The 20,681-nt window shown below is 37.6% G+C and overlaps 1 protein-coding gene across 1 annotated transcript in view; it reads left to right on the forward strand.

The window, feature by feature from the left end:
- The window catches only part of CATSPERE (catsper channel auxiliary subunit epsilon), a 175,942-nt gene that overhangs the window by 101,742 nt on the left and 53,519 nt on the right, over positions 1–20,681 (forward strand). Inside the window, exons 10-12 of the mRNA XM_040636085.1 lie at positions 4,549–4,555; positions 8,833–9,299; positions 13,770–14,212. Coding sequence (XP_040492019.1) covers positions 4,549–4,555; positions 8,833–9,299; positions 13,770–14,212 — 917 coding nt within the window. The remainder of the gene's footprint in view (positions 1–4,548; positions 4,556–8,832; positions 9,300–13,769; positions 14,213–20,681) is intronic.

The following is a 20,681-nucleotide window of genomic DNA, read 5'->3' on the forward strand; positions in this document are numbered from 1 at the left end:
ATTAGGGGAACAATGATCCAAGTGATGGCAGATTTCTCATTAGGGGCCATAGGTGACAGGAGGCAATGAAGTAATATTAAATGCTGAAGGAAAAGAGTTCTATTTCTAGACAAAAATGTCGTTTAGGAATTGAGAAAAATAAAGACATTTTTAGATGAAAGAAAACTAAGAGAATTTGTTACCAGCAGACCTGTTCTTAAAGAAATAAATGCCTAATGAAGCTTATCAGGTGGGAAGGAAATGGAAAATTTAAAAAGTCAGGAATCAATAAAGAACAATAGAAATGGTACTTAAATGGGTAAATATAATAGATTATTTTTAAACCCTTAAGTTCCTTAAGTTAGGTATGACAGTAACTATGTATAAAAGCAAAACTTAAAACATAAATATTTTTTGGTGGGGCTTTTAATGTATCTTGACATAGGACAATTACCACATAAATGAGGAGGGATAAAGGAACCTATGGAGTAGTGAGGTTTCTTTATTCCACTTGAAATGTTAAAGTATTAATTCTAAGTAGGTTGTGAAAAGTAAGGGCACAAATTGTAACCCCTAGAGCACCACTAAAAAAGTATATGATCAATATATAAATTAAAATGGAATACTAAAAATATTTTTTTCAAAAAATCCAAAAGAAGGCAGAAAAGGGAAACACTGGAACAAAAACAGAGGATACAAATTAAATAATAAAATGGTAGAGCTAGATAGAAACATATCAATAATTTCATTATATTTAAATGGCTAGAGTACTAATTAAAAGGCATCAGTTGGGGGCGCCTGGGTGGCACAGCGGTTAAGCGCCTGCCTTCGGCTCAGGGCATGATCCCAGCGTTCTGGGATCGAGCCCCACATCGGGCTCCTCCGCTGGGAGCCTGCTTCTTCCTCTCCCACTCCCCCTGCTTGTGTCCCCTCTCTCTCTGGCTGTCTCTATCTCTGTCAAATAAATAAATAAAATCTTTAAAAAAAAAAAAGGCATCAATTGTCAAATTGGATTTTTTTTTAAGTTTTTGGTGTTCCAGTTAGGTGGGGGGTGCCTGGATGACTCAGTCAGTTGGGTATCCAACTCTTGATCTTGGCTCAGGTCTCGATCTCAGGGTCCTGAGTTCCAGCCCCAGGTTGCATTCCATGCTAGGTGTGGAGCCTACTTAAGTTCCAATTAGTTAACATACAGTGAGATATTAGTTTCAGGTGTGCAATATAGTGATTCAACCCTTCCATACAACACCTGATGTTCATCACAAATGCATTCCTTAATTTCCATCACCTATTTCACCCATTTCTCCACTCACATCCCCTCTGATAACCATCAGTTTGTTCTCTATAGTTAAGAGTCCATTTCTTGGTTTGCCTCTCTCTCTCTCTCTTTTCTTTCCCTTTGCTCATTTGTTTTGTTTCTTGAAATCCACATATGAGTGAAATCATATGGTTTTTGTCTTTCTCTGACTAATTTCACTTAGCATAATACTCTCTAGCTGCATCCAGGTCATTGCAAATGGCAAGATTTCATTCTTTTTTATGGCTGAGTAATGTTCCATTTCCATTGTGTGTGTGTGTGTATGCCACAAATTCTTTATCCATTCATCAGTCATAAGACTCAACACCTAAAAAAATGAATCATCCAATTTAAAAATGGGCAGAAGACAGGAATAGACATTTTTCCAAAGAAGACATACAGATGGCCAACAGACACCTAAAAAGATGTTCAACATCACTGATCATCAGGGAAATACAAATCAAAACTGCCCTGACATATCATCTCACACCTGTCAGAATGGCTAAAATAACACAAGAAACAACAGGTGTTGAGCAAGGATGTGGAGAAAGGGGAACCCTCTTGCACTGTTGGTGGGAATGCAAACTGGTGCAGCCACTCTGGAAAATAGTATGGAGGTTCCCCAAAAAGTTAAAAATAGAACTACCCTATGATCCAACAATTTCACTACTGGGTATTTACCCAAAGAATACAAGAACACTAATTCAAAGGGATACATGTACCCCAATGTTTACAGCAGCATTATCTACGATAGCCAAATTTTGGAAACAGCCCAAGTGTCCATCGACTGATGAATGGATAAATTGGACTTTTTAAAAAAGACCAAACTATATACATTCTATAAGAAATTAATTTTAAATAAAATGATGCAGTTGAATTAAAAGTAAAATATTGGAAAAGGCTATGGAAACACTAACAGAAAGATAGGGCTCCTGGGTGGCTCAGTCAGTTAAGTGCCTGCCTTCAGCTCAGGTCATGATCCCAGGGTCCTGGGATCAAGTCCTGCGTTGGGCCCCCTGCTCAGCAGGGAGTCTGCTTCTCCCTCTCCCTCTGCCCCCCCCATCATGTTCCCTCTCTCCCTCTCTCTCTCTCTCTCAAATAAATAAAATCTTCTAAAAAATAAAAATAGAATGGCTTTATTAATATTAAGTAAGCTGGGAAAACAATCAGGGATAAAGAGGGACATTATATAATGATTTAAGAATCAATTCATCAAGAAGATGTAACAATCCTAAATGTGATACACCTAACAACAAATCTTCAAAATACAAGAACCAAAATTAATTGAATGGAAAAAAGAAATAGATAAACCTACAAATTTTTTGGAAGATTTCCACACTCCTTCTTCAGGAAGAGATAAAACAAACACAAAATCCCAAGGATGTACGAAGGAACAACAGCAGGGGTCAGAAAATTATTGCTCATCAGTCAAATCCACTCTGCCACCTTTTTTTGTAAATGGTTTTATTGGAACACAGCCATGCTCATTTGTTTATGTATTATCTCTGCCTGCTTTTGCACTACAACAGAACTGATGAAAATTTCCAACAGAGACTGTGGCTCAAAACCTAAAATATTTACTATATGGCCCTTTTCAGAAAAAGTTTGCTGACCCCTGAGTAATACTATCACAAACTTGATCTCATAGTACATTTGTAGAATATACTCCACCAATCAACAGCAGAAAGCACATTCTTTTCAAGTAGACATGGAATATTAACCAAGATAGACTATATTTTAGAACATAAAACAAACTTTAACATATTTTAAAAAATAGAAGTCAAAGTATGTTCTCTGATCTTAACAAACTAGAAATCAGTTTTTTTAAAAAGATATGTGGAAACCCTCAGCTGTTTAAAATTTTACAAAAACACATCTAAATAACCCGTTGGGTAAAAATAGTTCCAAGGCAATTAGAAATAATATTTGACTGAAAATCAAAATACAACATATTAAAACTGTATCAAAACTGATGGAATTAAAAGAGGAACAAATCCATAATTACAGTTGAAAATAGAATAGCAGAAAATAGGCAAGGGTATAGAAGAACTGAGCAGCTGGCTGAATATGATTAAAATGTATAGAACATTCTACCCAACAACAGTGGAATACAAATTCTTGGCAAGTGTTCATGGAACATTTATCAAGACAGACCATATATGGAGTCACTAAATGAACCTCAACAAATTTGAAAGAATTTAAATCATCTAAAGAATGTTCTCTAACCACAATGGAATTAAACTAGAAGTCAATAACAGAAATGTATCTGGAAATACCCCAATTCTTGGAAATTAAACAATACACCTCTAAATGATTTGTGTTAAATAGGACATTTCAAGGGAATTTAGAAAGTCTTTTAACTGAATGAAAATAAGAGTATAAGGTATCAAATTTTATGGAATGCTGCTAAAGCAGTTCTTAGAGGGAAATTTATAGCATTAAATTCTATTAGAAACATACTTCTGGTCAAGATAAAGTTAAAAAGCAGGGACTATATATTTACCTTCCTACATGATACACAAAAACAAAAAACTGAACAAAATGTATGAAACAATGCCTCTCAAGACATTGTAAATCAAGATGAGACCTGCAATTGTCCCAGATTAACATCCTGAGAAAGTTCCCAGATTATGGAACAAGGACATGGGAAACTCAGGCAGAGTTTAGGAGATTCCCTGAGTTCAGGAAGTGGAGCTGACAGGAGAGAACAAGTGGTTGGAGTTTGCAAAGCAGAATATCAGAGATGAAAGAGTTGCACACAGAATTCCAGAGATGTGCAAAGGGTTCCCCTCACATATTTCAGCAGAGTACTAATAAGTGTATGTATGTGGGGAAACTGTCCAGTCTAGGGAAAAGGATGACTGAAGGGACTAGGGAGTAGAATTGGCAATTTACACAGGGATGGGAATAGTACCTCTTCTAACCACCCAAATTGAAAACGCTCATAGTGATTCATGGGGGATTAGGTAGAGTGTTCTAAAAGTCTTGCCTCAGTACTGAGGAATAAATATCACCAGACTAAATGCTTCTCTGGTCCTATCTAACAAATCTTAAAAACAAGACCCAAAAGTTACTGTTTCCCAGTAACTTAATTAAATCTCAGAACAAAACTCAAGAGTATTTATAAAAAATATTCAGCTCTCAACAAGGTAAGAGTCACAATTTCTGTCCCCAATCAAAAATAGCAGGCATTGGGAGAAAGCAAAGGGGAAAAAAGAGAGAGGCAAACCAAGAAACAAACGCTTAACTGCAGAGAACACACTGGTGGTCACCAGAGGGCAGGTGGGGGGGGAGGATGGGTGAAATAGGTGATGGGGATTAAGGAGCACCAGGTGATGTGTGCAAGTGTGCACCTGAAGCTAATATTACACTGTACATTAACTGACTGGAATTTAAATTAAAACTTTAAAAAAATCATACCACATACACATACCGTGGACACCACACATACACCACACACATAGAGAGACTAAAAAATGTTACTAAGTGAAATAAAAGACTTAAATGGAGAGATTGGTTCATGGGTGAGAAGACTCTATACTGTTCAGATGTCTATGCTTGAGAAATTCAGCCACATCATAACAACCCCAGTGGGCAGCCATTATTCATGTCATTGTTCTCATATATAAATAGAAATTGAGAAGCTGATTCTAAAAGTCGTATGGAAATTCAAGATAGAACAAAAAATGACAGATATCTAAAAATAAACACCACTAAAAGTGTATAAGATCTTGGTTGAGATAAAAATAAAATATCAAAAATATTAATGAAGATCTGCATAGATAGCTATATCAAGTTCATGGATTCGAATACAGAATATTATAAGCTTTTCAGTTCTTCCCAGATTTATCTATACATTTGATGCAATTCTAATCAAAATCGCAATGTTACTTTGTGGAGCTCAATACACTGATTCTAAAATGTATGAGAAGGGGCGCCTGGGGGGCACAGCGGTTAAGCGTCTGCCTTCAGCTCAGGGCGTGATCCCGGCGTTATGGGATCGAGCCCCACGTCAGGCTCCTCCACTGTGAGCCTGCTTCTTCCTCTCCCACTCCCCCTGCTTGTGTTCCCTCTCTCGCTGGCTGTCTCTATCTCTGTCAAATAAAATAAAATCTTTAAAAAAAATAAAAATAAAAAAATAAAATGTATGAGAAAGAGTAAAGAGCTGAGGTTTGGAAGGGGGTGGAGTAGTAAAGTATTTCTTCTATCACATATCAAACTTTTTTATAAAGCCATAGTAATTAAGACATAAAATATTTAAAGCAGCTTTTTTCATTTAGTTCCATATCTCACCAACTTTTGGTGTGTTCAGTCTTTTACTATTTGAACTCTTTTAGAGGGTATGCGCTAGCTTTCTTGTGTTTCACGCTTATATGGTGTATGGTTGTTTTTGATCATTTTACTATCAATCTGTCTGTGGCTTTATATTTCTTATAAACTGCAGTCTTGCTTCTTCTCCAGTGTGACAATGTGCCTTAAAGTTATAGTATTCAGTCCACTTAGATTTAACATAACTATTGCTATGGTTGGAGTTAGGTCTACCATCTTGGTATTTGTTTTCAATCAACTTCACTTGTTCTTTTGTTTCTCTTTTCTTGTCTTCTGAATGAATCATGCATTTTTCAGTATCTATGTTTTCTATTGTGTTGATTCTTTTTTATTCAAAACTATTTTTTAATGGTTGCACTTGGCTATACAATAATCATCTTTAATTTATCAGAGTCTCATTTCAAATATATACTTCACAACAGTGTTAAGAAATTTATACCTGTATGATTTCATTTATACCCCACCCACCTTTTGTACTCTTATCTCATATTTTACTTCTAAATATGCTATAAATCTCAAAATGCATTGTTAACATTCTTGCTTTAAAAAGTCAGTTGTCATATGAGGCACCTGGGTGGTACAGTCAGTTAAATGTTAGACTCTTGGTTTTGGCTTATAATCTTAGGGTCATGAGATCAAGCCCCGAGTCAGGCCCCCCACTCAATGTGGAGTCAGCTTGAGATTCTCTCCCTCTGCCCCTACCCCTCCTGCTCATGCTTTCTCTCTCTCTCTCTCAAATAAATAAATCTTTTTTAAAAAGTCAATTGTCATAAAGATATATAGGTATATAAATATCAACTGATAACAAAATAAGTCATATATATATGTGTGTGTGTGTATACACACACACACACACACACACACACACACCCCTCCTGGGTATGCTTTATTTCTGTTTGCATATCCAGAGTTCTTCCTGAACTCATTTCCATTCAGCCTGAAGAATGTCTTTGAATTTTCTTCTATAACAAGTTTTCTCGGCATTTGTCTGTATAAAAGTGTCTTTATTTTTTCCCTTCATTTTTGAAGGACATTTTTCACTGAATACAGAATTATAGGATGACAGCTGGTTTTTGTTGTTTTTAAAGTAATTTATAAAAACATCGTTCCATTATCTTATGGCCTCTTAACCATTTGGGATAAGAAGTCAGCCATTATTCATGTCATTGTTCTCATATAAACAATGTGTCTTTTTATCTGTAGCTGCTTTTAGAATTTGCTCTTTATCTTCGGTTTTCAGCACTTTTATTATGTGATTAGGTGTGATTTCCTTTGTATGTATCCAGTTTGTGGTTCGGCTGAGCTTCTTGGGTTTCTGGGATAATGTCATTCATTAATTTAGTGGTGTTCTTGGACTTGATCTCTTCATATATTTCTTCTGCACCATTCTGTTCTTCCTTTCCTTCTAGGAGTTTAAAAACACATAGATGATACTGTTTGATATTGTCCCTCAGATCTCAGACAATCTATTCATTTTCTTTTTACCCTACTTCTTTCTCTGTATTTCAGTTTGTATATGAAACTGTCTTCAAGTTATCTACTCTGCTTTTCCCACTTTACTCTTGAATCCATCAAATAATTTTTTTATTCCCGATACCGTATTTTTTATATCTAGCATTTTCATTTCTTTTTTATCATTTACATATCTCAGCTGAAATTCCCCATCTCTGCCCTCATGTTGCCCATCTTTTCCTCTAGGTCCTTCAACATTTTTATGAGTTGTTTTCTCTTTAGCCATGCTTGGGCTCTTAGCACTGACAAGGCTCCAGAGATCTCTTCGTACTTTACAACTGACCACCACCTTTCCAAACCTGGGGAGAGCTGTCTCTGCTCTACAGCTTTTTCATCACCGAGGGATTCTTTCCTCTCTCATCTTGCTCTGGCTTTTCATGCTTTGGGAGATATCTCTATCTCTCTCTCTTGCTTCCCTGTCCCCAGTCATGGCAGGGAGACTGCTTTACACTCTGTGAAGGCCAACCATGTGTCAGAGGGAGAGTTTCCCTCAGCTCTCTTACCCACTCCCAGCCTATGGTAGCTGAGAACCCAGAATGCAGATGGATTTCTCTCAACTTGGCTGCCTTCCTGCCTGCCCCCTCCTGTCTTCAGAGGATTACTGCTTTATATTTGAGGCCTGAATGCCTCAAGGGGACCTATCAGTTCCCCTGCCTTGTCCCAAAACCTTTGGCTTACTTCCCGCAAGCACTTTAGTGAAGATCTATGGGAAAGTTTGTGGGTGGGTAAAAACTCATTCCTTGGAATTCCCATCTGTCATATTTATGATGGATTCCCATCCCTCTGCCAAAAATAAGAATAATTATGGGTCTTTTCTATGAAGGGCTCATCATTTTGTTTCTAATGTATTTCCTCTTTGAGGATCGTCTCACACTCATTTAAAGCAACATAAGCTCTAGACTTTAAATTGGATCTTCATTTGAAAAAATGGCTTTTTACTGAAATGACTCTTAACCCATTAGTCTGTTTCTTTGGTTACCAGTTTGAGATCTGTCTACATCCTGTTTGAGTATATCCAATACTAAATATTTGTACATTACATAAAGAGACAAGATGTGCCCAAGAGACTCCTTTTGGTCATCATGAACATAGAAGTTACATGTTAAGTAAAAATCTCTAAGAATTAGAAACAGTTGGGAAGGAGAGACAGGGAAGAAGGGGGACCCCTTGGTGCTCTAAATGAAATTAGGGCCACTGAATTTCAAACATAACAGTCTCTCAGTGGCCTTCCTCTCTAACAGTCTGTGTTCATAAAAGGGTGGTATTGATTTGTCTAAGGTTTTCAGTTATGTATTCTCTTTATCTCATATCCAAGGAAACCATAATTCCAAAAATAACTTAATGTTTGAAGTGTCTTTATATCTTGACAGTAGTGAACATGGAAGGGGCACTTGTGGCCAGAGTGGAAAAATACATAAGAAAAGAGAAGGCTGATATTCTCTGAGGGTCAATTTAAAAGGGAATTAAGATGAATTATTTCTACAGATAGAAAAAAATATGTCAAAGAATAAAATTACTGAAATAATTTATATTTATGAATACATATATTTCTATGTAATATATCTCAATGCCTAGAGTATTATTCAGAAATTCACTAAAAGTTAAACCTTAGTAGTTACTACATTTTAAATATAGCAAATTAGAATACCAGAATTGTCAAGACTATCCCTAAAACCAAAGCTCTTCTAATTATTTTCAATTTTGTTATAGGGTAATAGAAGAAGTAGCATGGCAATATGGACAAAAAATGAAGTTTATCTTGGATATATTTTTCTTAAATTTGTCAAAATAATAACTACTGAAAAACTGAAAAATCTTCTAAATATATCATCAGCTGCTACGCTGACTATACACAATGTCGAGTATCCAGGACACCCTTTGGAACTCGCCTTATTCTTAAATTACTGCGATACGTGTAACGTCAATAAAACGATTTACTTGGTAATATACAACGAAGATACAAAACAGTGGATGTCCCAAGACTTTGCATTAGATGTCTCTATTGACAGTTTTTTAACTCCACATTTTATATATGGAGCGCTGCCAGATTTTATACTGCAGGACAAACACAGAATCTACTATTGTTATCACAATTTCACCGAGACTGGAGTTGTACAAACACCCACAGAATTTGGAAATCTATCAAGATTATCACATAACAGCAGTATTCATGCTATCTTCATGGGTGAGGCATTCTCATTATGTAAAAATTATTCTAGATTTTATAGTAGACATCTTCCTTACGAAGATGTAGCAATTATAAATGCAATCATATAGGATGCTTTTGGTAGGTAAAGGTGTACTTTTTGCCACCTAAAAATGGATCTCTTTTAAGTTCTACTAAGGTTAACTATGATCTCACATAGGAAATGGCAAACTCAAGTTTTGGGTTTTTCCCATAGATTCGTTTTGATCACTCAGCAGATACTAAGTAACCTACATTTGCATTTTCAGCGTAAGAGGTGATATGGTGTTGTCTTCATTTCCTAGGGCTCCCTAGGGCTACCACAAACGGGATAACTTAAAACAACAGAAATTTATTGTCTCAGTTTTGGAGACTAGAAGTCCCCATTCAGGGTGTCAGCAATGCCATGTTCCCTCTGAAACCTGAAGGGGGGCTCTTTCATTGCTTCTGCCTAGCCTCTGGTGGCTTGCGGGCAAACCTTGCCGTTCCTTGGCTTGCAGCTACATCATTCCAAGCTCTGCCTTCATCACGACACAGCATTCTCCCTGTGTCCTCACATGCCATTTTGTTGCAAGGACACAGGGCCCACCCTACTGCGGTAGGAGCTCATCTTAACTAATTACCTCTGTAATGATCCTATTTCCAAATAAGGTCGCATTCTGAAGTAGTGTTGGGAATTAGAATGTCAGCATCTTTCCCAAGGGGACACAATTCAACCTATAGCAGGTGTTGTACAGTTGAATGGACCTGTATTCGCATCCATGAGCAAGTCATTGAACCTTTGCAAGTCTCATTTCCTAATCTAGAATATAAGGTGGCTGTGTCGATTGGGTAGGGATTGTAAGTAAAATGCTTGGAATAAAACTGGACATGTGGTAAACCTTCAGCTAATAGTAGTTATTCTGAATCTTATTATTCCCGAGATAGTATACTAAACATTATAGGCAATGCAAAGAAATAGGAAGTTCGATCCTCATAAAGTCTGATTAGGAGATAGCCCTAACCATGAAATTTAAAGGAAATGTCACTGTAATTCGAAATGTCTTTTTTTTTTTAAGATTTTATTTATTATTAATTAGTGATAGAGCATGAGCAGGGGGAGGAGCAGAGGGAGAGGAACAAGCAGACTCCCCAGAGCCCAACTCGGGGCTCAATCCCACAACCCTAGGATTATGACCTGAGCTGAAATCAAGAGTCAGACACTTATCTGACTGAGCCACGCAGGCTCCCCTTGTAATGTCTTTCTTGATACCTATCACCCAGCAACTCCCAACCAGTTGATTTTTATGCTCCCCTTTACAACAAAACTCTAAAAAATATTACCTAATTTCACTTTTTTTGTCCTTCCTCCCTTTCTCTTGAAGCCACTCTAATCAAATATTCCATGGAGAGTGCTCATGTCAAGGGTCTTAATGACCTCCACTTTGCTAACCCAGTGGCCAATTTTCAGCCATCCTCCATGAGCTGACATTCAGCAGGGCCTGATTTTTCCCCCCCAAAGATTTTATTTATTTATTTGTCAGAGAGAGAGAGAGCACAAGCAGGGGGAGCGGCAGGCAGAAAAAGAGGGAGACACAGGCTCCTGGCTGAGCAGAGAGCCCGACACGGGGATCATGACCTGAGCCAAAGGCAGACGCTTAATGGCTGAGCCACCCAGGCACCGCTTCCCATTTTAATTTTTAGACTGCTTATCATCTGCAATACGATTCCCTTTCTTATTTATAATATTGTCTGTACCCCACCCCTTATTACTTTGGCTTGCAAGATGCTGTTTCTTATTTTTATGGTTTTTTTTGGTTTTGTTTTCTTTTCCTTTGAAAGGAACTCTTGGCTTGTTTATCAAATCTACTTTCTATTTAATTCCTTAATTTCTGCTTCTGTCGTTCTTGGTTCTTCACTTGTGCTTTCTTCTTGTAACTTTGTTGTCTGGTGCCTGTTTCTGATTAGTTCATTTACTTTCAGTCATGTTTCCTAAGCATTTAAAACTACAAAGAAACATAAGGCTATAAATTTTTCTCACTAGGGCTTTAGCTACATCCACAAACCTTTATGTAGAGTGTTTTTAATCTCATTATTTTAAAATCATTCCCAATTTTCATCTTAACTTCACATTTAACCCAAAGTTCGTTTAGTAACGTTTTAATGAGCGGGGCGCCTCCATGGCTCAGTGGGTTAAGCCTCCAACTCTTGATTTCTGCTCAGGTTGTGATCTCTGGGTCCTGAAATCCAGCCCTGCATCCAGCTCCCCATTCAGCGGGAGTCAGCTTATCTCCCTCTCTCTCTGCCCCTCTCCTCCTCACGCTCTCTCTCTCTAAAATAAATATATAAATCTTAAAAAAAAATAATGTTTTCATGAGCAGCGTGACAGGCAGAAGAGAGAGTACTGTAAAGCACAGAGAAGGGACATCTAATCCAGAGTTATGAGATTAGGAAAGTCCGCACAGAGGAAATGCCTTCTAAACAGAACAAGAACAGGAAGAGGGTGCATATTAGGAAAATCAGATCAATGGTCAGGATGGGGGCTGAAGTAGCGAAGACCTGGAGGTGGGAGAGAACAAGGCAAGTCTGTGGAACTTGTTGTGTATGACTAGGTAGCATGTGGGCCCAAACGTGGCAACAGACAAGGCTGGCCGAAGAAGACAGGACTGCGTCACCACGTCACCTGGACATTATATAAAATCCAACAGCAATGTATATTTTTTGTTTTGTGAGGTTTTAAATTTTATGTATCATAGTATTGTGTGTATCCTGCAACTACTTCTTTTCTCCGTGAACATCCAGATAGATTTTGTTAGGTCATCCACCTGCATTTTTCTCTCCTTCCACCTGGTGAAGTTTCTAGAAACTCACACGGAAAGTACAGCAGGCCAAGCATTTGGTAAGCCTGGAAGGAGGCAAAGAAAACAAAATTAGATTTTTAAAGTAAGTTATATGAGAAAATTACCTCGTCACCGTGTTGCCCAAAGTACCTTAGTGCCTTAGTCCACCCACGCAGACCACAGAACTTGCCAAGTTACGGACACGTCAGTGCTGGCGTTTGATGCCCTGTGCTTGTTGCCTCAGCAGTAAGGGCATCCCACCCTTGCAGTTATACTGAAACACTCTGGAAAATACTCCGAGCTGAATATGAACCTTACGGATCAATTTAACAATTTCACCAGCATTACCATATTGTTGAATTCCTACTGACAACATTATCACTATATGAGAGCTTAAGGTTGTAAGGACATGTATGTGGACAGTGATGTGTTATTAAACTATTCTGATTCTAAAAACAATTGACATTTCTGATTGAGGAGTTGTACTAGAATATAATTTATAGGAATTTGTGAAAATGCCACTTATTTATTTTAAATTTCAAATGTAAGATGCATAATCACAATACAATCTGAACCTTCTTCACTCTATGAATTGACCTTCCTCCTTTTAGTCAGTCCCCTTAAAGGGTTGTTTTTGTTTAAATTAGGGAAAGTATATCCCCTAGAAGCTATACACAGAGAATGTCGTGTCTGGAAAGAAACCTATGAAATCAACTAGTCCAACTGTTCATTTTACAGATACAGCTACAGAACCAAAGAATTTAAGAGACTGATTGTCTATGAACGTCTGTGACTTAGGCATAATACTCTGTTAAGGGAAGGAAGTTGGTTATTACTTATAGAGTGAGTCTGAAGAGGTACCAGCACACACACGCGTGCACACACACACACACACACACACACACACACACGTCCATTCCTTTATCCCGATTGTATTAGTCAGCTACAGCTACCATAGCCACATATCATGGGCTACATGGCTTAAACAATAGAAATTTACGTTCTCACAGTTCCGCAGCCTAGAAGTCCAAGATCAAGGTAATATCAAGTTTGGTTTCTGGGGAGGACCCTCTTCCTGGCTTGCAGACTTGGCCACCTTCTTACTGTGTCCTCCCGTGGCCTTTCCCCTGCCTGTATGGAGAGAGAGATCTTATGTCTTCCTCCTCTTACGAGAATACCAGTCATATTGGACTAGGGCCCCACCTTTATGACCTCGTTTAACCTTCATTACCTCCTGAAAGACATTATCACCAAATACAGTCACAATGCAAGCTGGGATTTCCACCTATCCATTGGGGGGGAGGGGACACAATTCCATCCATAGCACAATGCTTCCTAATAATACTACTCCTGTCATGCCTATGCTCATTATTGTGTAGTGCACTAATTCCAGCCTTTTTATATAAGTGATGTCATCTATGAAGCTGATATCAAAAGTCCAAGAAGAAATAGATCCAGGAAAATAATCGCTCTACCCTGAAGTGGGAGAGAAGCTCTCCAGCATCATGTAAAATTGCAGGTTTGTGCCTGCACGCTCTTATTTTCTCAACACAGATAAATCCCTCATTGCTATGAAAGAAATTATTTTGGTTAAAAGTGCATGGATTTATGGTTACTTAGAATAACACAAACTTTTCTCTTTCTTTTCCAGATTATTTTGGAAACATTGTGGTAAAAATGGAAAATAACATCATGTTTTATTTCAAGATCAATATTAGAGATGCAATAAAACTACATTCATGGACAAATAGCATAACGAAGTCATTCTTTTTATTGAGTTCATCTGCTCAGATATATTTCATATATGTTTTTGAAAATGGCACAGTCCAGCCACGAGAATATCCTTTAAAACTGGAATCACAAAGTGCAAATTTCAACACAAAAGAAAAATGCCCCTACATGGCATTTCATAATAATATTTTTCATGTTTTTTACTTTTTGGACAAGGGACAGAACCTGTCCATTTGGGCTCAAATAGTCTATCCAGAAAATGTTGGTCTGTATATTGTTGTGGAATCATACGGCCCAAATATATTACAAGAGAAAGAGCAGGTTCACTATGAAATTGCCCTAGGATACTGCACTAAAACCGTGGTAAGTTAATATTTTAAAATTTATTCATTTGATTGTAATAAATGTAAAATTAAAATATTTACATTTTTTATCCTATCATGAAAAATAGATTATCTAGCATCATCGGTAACATTCAATCAAGTTTTCTGATAGCAAACATTTATCCTTAGTTTTATGATATCTTGACTCATGTTGCAGTAATTTCGGTTAGCTGATTGCGGAACAATGTTTAATTTGAAAAGAAATTGAAACTGTCTTCATCTCTTATAAATTATATATATACATATATATATAAATATTTTTAAAAAACAGATTTTCCTTCTAGGTTTAGCTTGGAAAATGTTGAGAAACATGCAAGTTTTTAATAAATAGTAATATGATAAGCCATTAGCTCCTGAGCCACAATTTTCACTTTCAACATCCAAGGCAAATATCTTTGCCACCTAAAAGCACCTTCCTGCAGAACTCTTTGATAGTTAATTGTGTTATTTGCTTCCTTTGTTTTTTTTTAACGCATGGCTTTGTGTAGACTTCTCTCTGCTCTCTGTTGTACCATAACACCACCCCAAAACCTGAGGCTTCAAACAGCACCCAATTCTATTTGTCAACAATTTGGGTTGTGAGTAGCTGGGCGATAGTGCTGCTTTCATCTGTCTGGGTCCATTCATGAGGTGGTCATCTGGTAGCTTGTCCGGGACAACGTGATCTAAGATGGCCTCAGTCACACATCAAGTGGTTGGTGCGTGCACTGGCTTGTGTGAATAAGGGGCCTCAGCTGAGCACTTGTCTCTGACCCATGTGGCCGCTATCGTCCAGGCCAGAGCTAGCTTTTTCCCAAGAGAGTCTCAGGGCAGTATTCCAAGACAGTGCGTGCAGTTCCAGAAGGCCTCTTGTGGCCTACGTTTGGCCACACTCCATTTGTCAAAGCAATTCACAAGTCCCGCCTAGGTTAACCGGATGGAGAACTAGAGTCCACCTCTTGACGGAAGAACAGCGAGTTTACACTGTAAAGGGCGGTGCCTGCGGGAATGAGAGGAATTACAGCAGCTAATTCTGCAGATGATCCAGCACAATTAGGTGCAAATGTAGTGTATATATTACTTTGTATACTACTTTCCAATGAGCTTTATAGCATAAGCGTTTTACATGTTCCTACAATTTCTTCCCAAACACTGTATATTCTATTTCCCACCTTCTCTTTCTGGGCTCAGCTTTCTTTAGCATATACAGTAGTGGGCATCTTAGCAGATGCCATGGGAAGCCTGGGTGGCTCAGTCAGTTAAGCATCTACCTTCAGCTCAGGTCACGATCCCAGGGTCCTGGGCCTGAGTCGCACGTCAGGCTCCTTGTTCCACGGGGAGCCTGCTTCTCCCTCTGCCTGCTGCTCCGCCTGCGTGTGCTCTCTCTCTCTCTCTCTCCCTGACAAATAAATACATAAAATCTGTAATCTTAACAGATGCAATGGAATGAAATGTTCAGTTAATTCCAAAGTCCGTTAAAGCAGAGAATCATAAAAAATGAAACTGATATGAATGAAACATTGTACTTTAACATAAATAAATGAATGTACATTCATTAGTCAACCTTTTAATATAGGACCACAGACTTTTCTTTGAAATAAGTGAACTTATGGGAGCATCTTCTCTCCTTTCTTGTATAACCTTATTCATAATGCATAACCTCTGAGTTCCCACTTCCGTTTCTTTAAGGGGGTGGGGGCGCCTGGTTGGCTCAGCCAGGTCAGCCTCTGATCTTGGGGCCCTGGTATCAAGCCCTATGTCGGGCTCCCTGCTGAGTGGGGAGTCTACTTCTCCCTCTCCTTCTGACTCTCCCCCCACCCCCACTCATGCTCTCTTTCTCTCTCAAATAAATAAATGAAATCTTTTTAAAAATAGAGGAGGGGGAAAAAATTAATGACATTGGCAAAGCCATCAAAATTCTAGATTATTCATTTTTTCCAACTTCTTACTGTTATCTTGTTCATACCTAATTCAGCAATTTCTTCAGGGACTTGCTTTATTAAAACTTTCCAGAGCAATCCATTTTGATCTCAGGGAAACAGTAACTCTGCTTTTCTCTTACACTCAATTTCATCAGTCCACAATGCTTAATTCCACAACTACGATAATAACACAATCTGGCATAAACAGGTTTAGAAACACAGAAAGCTGATTTAGATTTGCATAAGACATGTGGATAGACCTTAAAACAGTGTTGAGTGGAAAATAGTGTCGAGTAAGAAACTGAGATCCATCATGTAGTAACATTTAGAAAAATTGCAAACACCTACACGTAAATCACAAGCAACAAAAAGAAAAGCATTATTCATTTTACACAGATACAAAGATACCCAAGGACAGATATCAGACAATATGACAACATCAAGTATGATGACATCATGCTTGTTTGATATATATTATGGGGGCCTCCACATAGGGGGAAAGAGGACTGGGGAAAGAAGATACAGGGAAAAAGTAAAACATAATAAAATAAGACTGGATTGATCATGTTTCAAGAAACAAAGAGTATATTTAACTCACTTTTCTGAAATTGAGGTACCCCCTTCCTTTCAGAACAGGAATAGAAAAGATTTACTCTCTCCTTCAGCCCAGGAAAGTTTTCTTTGATTATCTAGCCACAATATCTGCATAAGCTCTCACAAATTCTCTTTCCAAGAATGGGCTGTATAATGTACATTTGCCCATTTGCAATTCAGAACTTCAAAATAATAGTTACCAATCAAAATATACAAATGTCTGAGGACATTAAAATTTGCATGTTTTGATAGAATACTGTCCCTGTCATTTATCAGCTGATAATATGAAGCAAGTTTTTAAAACTTTGATTCCATAAAAGTCTTACTTTATTAAGGTTGCTCTTACATCCAATTTTTTTATTAAGTTATTTTAATTACAGTATAGTTACATATAGTATTATACTAGTTTCAGGTGTACAATAGAGTGATTCAACACTTCCATCCATCACCCATGCTCATCACAACAGGTGCACTCTTTAATCCCCAACACCTGTCTCCCCCATCCCTCCACCTCCTCCTCTCTGATAACTATCAGTGTATTCTCTAGAGTTAAGAGCCTGTTTTTTGTCTCTCTTTTTTTCCCCTTTGCTCATTTGTTTTATTTTTTACATTCCACATATGAGTGAAATCATGTAATATTTGTCTTTCTCTGACTCATTTTGTTTAGCATTATACTCTCTAGTTCCAAAAATGTCATTGCAAATGGTAAGATTTCATTCTTTTTTACGGCTGAAAAATATTCCTATATATATACAGCATAAGGTAAACAATATATATACCATATGTATATAAATACCAAATATATATATATACCATATTGTAAGTAATGCTGCTATGAACATAGGAGTGCATGTATCACACCTGTCAGAATGGCCAAAATCAAAAACACAAGCAACAACAGGTGTTGGCGAGGATGTAGAGAAAGGGAACCCTCTTGCACTATTGGTAGGAATGCAAACTGGTGTGGCCACTGTGGAAAACAGTATGGAATTTCCTCAAAATTTAAAAATGGAAATACCCTATGATCCAGTAATTGCGCCTGGGTATTTAACCAAAAACACAAAAACACTAATTCAAGGGGATTGGCAAGTTTTTTAATCTTTCTATGCCTTAGTACTTTCATCTAAGTAATGATAATAAGAACAATATATTATATGTAATATAATATCTGATTAATATATAATTATGTTCACATGTTAATATAATACATTGTTTTATATATTAACTATACATTATATAATATAATAATTATTGTCATAATATTTACTTGGTAAGGTTATTAGGATTAAATGAGTTTATATAAAGAACTTAGCGGTGCCTCTGGTACATAGCAAATACTAGGTTTATGTGTTACGACTACAACTAGAATCACCACCGTTGCTGCTCCTACTGCTGTTCCTACTACCACCACCACATTTCATCAATCCTAGAGCACGTTTTTTTAACATCTGTGAAATCAGGATGAGTCTTACATCCTGTGGCATCTTAGATTTGATGAATTACAGTAGTAATATGATGACCTTGCTTATTTTGTGCAGACTGGGTCACTGCAACTTCACAGACTAATCACTGCATGTACTAGCTAGTTAGGTTTACCAAGTATCATAGCTAATAACTCGATTTTGAAAAAATATAACACCTATATACAAAAGTGGATACCTTTAATTTTGAAGTTTTTGGTGCTACTAGCTGGTTTCATAATGATACTTACATGAAAAGTTATTTTTGAAATTTTAAAAATGATTTGAACATCTTAATTGAAATAGTCTTTTTTTAATTGAGGTATATTTTTTATAATTAACATATAACATATTAGTTTCAGGCATGCAACATAATGATTTGATATTTGCATATGTTGTGAAATGATCATGACAATAAGCCTACTCTTAACAACCATCACTACACATAGTCACAAATTTTTTTTCTTGTGATGAGAACTTTTAGTGTCTATTCTCTCAGCAACTTTTAAATATGTAATACAGTATAATTAATTGTAGTCACCATGCTGTACATTACATTACCTTGACCTATTTGTTTTATAGGCGCGAGTTTGTACCTTTTGACTACCTTCATCCGTTTTGCACACCCACCACTCCCACCTCTGGTAACGATCAAATTGGTCTCCGTATCTTTGAGTTGGGGGGGGGTTCAGTTGGTGGGGGGAGTGTTTAGATTCCATATGTAAGTGAGATCATACAGGATTTATCTTTCTGTGTCTGGCTCATCACTTAGCATAATGCCTTCAAGATTCACCTATGTTGTTGCAAATAGGCAGGATTTCCTTGTTCTTTTTTTTTTTTAAGATGTATTTATTTATTTTGAGAGAGAGAAAGAGAGAGAGCAAGATTTCCTTGTTCTTTATGACTGAATACTATTCCATCTTGTGTATGCTTTCGTGTCATGGCTACTGTAAATAATGCTGCAGCAGACATGCAGGTGTAGATATCTTTCTGAGGTAATGTTTTTATTACCTTTGGGTATATTCCCAGACGTGGAATTACTGGATCATATGTTAGTTCTGTCTTTAGTTTTATGAGGGTCCTCCATACTGTTTTCTTTTCTTTCTTTTTTTTTTTAAATTTATTCGACAGAGATAGAGACAGCCAGCGAGAGAGGGAACACAAGCAGGGGGAGTGGGAGAGGGAGAAGCAGGCTCCTAGCGGAGCAGGGAGCCCGATGTGGGGCTCAATCCCAGGACCCTGGGATCACGCCCCGGGCTGAAGGCAGACGCTTAACAACTGAGCCACCCAGGCGCCCCCGCTTGCCCATTTTATAATCAGATTGTTTTCTCACTGTTGAAATATTCAAGTCCTTATATATTATGGATATTAACCCTTTACCAGGTATGTGATTTGGAATTACTTCCTCCCGTTTGGTAGATTGCCTTTTCATTTTGTTGATTGTTTCTTTTGCTATGCAAAAGCTTTTTTTAGTTTGATGTGGTCCCACTTGTTTGTTTTTGCTTTTGTTGCCTTTGCTTTTGGTGTCAAATCCAAAAAATTATTGCCAAGACTGATGTCAGGGAGCTTACTGCCTGTTTTCTTCTAGTAGTTTTATGGTTTCAGATCTTACGGTCAAGTCTTCAATCTCACTTTGAGTAGATTTTAGTGTATGGTGTGAGGCAGGGGACCAATTTCATTATTTTCCATGTGGTTGTTCAGTTTTCCCAACACCATTTATTGAAGAACATTATCCTTCCCATTGTATATTTTTTACTCCTTCATCATAAATTAACTGACTGTATATGCATGGGCTTAATTCTTTTTTTTAATGTTTTTTTACTATATTATGTTAGTCACCATACAGTACATCCCTAGTTTCCGATGCAAGGTTCGATGATTCATTAGTTGCGTATAACACCCAGTGCACCATACAATACGTGCCCTTCTTACTACCCATCACCAGTCTATCCCATTCCCCCATCCCCCTCCCCTCTGAGGCCCTCAGTTTGTTTCTCAGAGTCCATAGTCTCTCATGCTTCATTCCCCCTTCTGATTACCCCCCCTTTCTTTATCCCTTTCTTCTCCTACCGATCTTCCTAGTTCTTATGTTCCCTAGATGAGAGAAACCATATGATAATTGTCTTTCTCTGCTTGACTTATTTCACTTTGCATTATCTCCTCCAGTGCCGTCCATGTTGCAGCAAATGTTGAGAATTCGTTCTTTCTGATAGCTGAGTAATATTCCATTGTATATATGGGCCACATCTTCTTAATCCAGTCATCTGTTGAAGGGCATCTCGGTTCCTTCAACACTTTGGCTATTGTGGACAATGCTGCTATGAACATTGGGGTGCATATGGCCCTTCTCTTCACTACGTCTGTATCTTTGGGGTAAACACCGAGTAGTGCAATGGCTGGGTCATAGGGTAGCTCAATTTTTAACTTTTTAAGGGACCTCCACACTGTTTTCCAGAGTGGCTGTACCAACTTGCATTCCCACCAACAATGTAGG

The sequence above is a fragment of the Ursus maritimus genome, unplaced genomic scaffold (assembly GCF_017311325.1).
Source record: "Ursus maritimus isolate PB19 unplaced genomic scaffold, ASM1731132v1 scaffold_2, whole genome shotgun sequence".
Taxonomy (NCBI): Eukaryota; Metazoa; Chordata; class Mammalia; order Carnivora; family Ursidae; genus Ursus; species Ursus maritimus.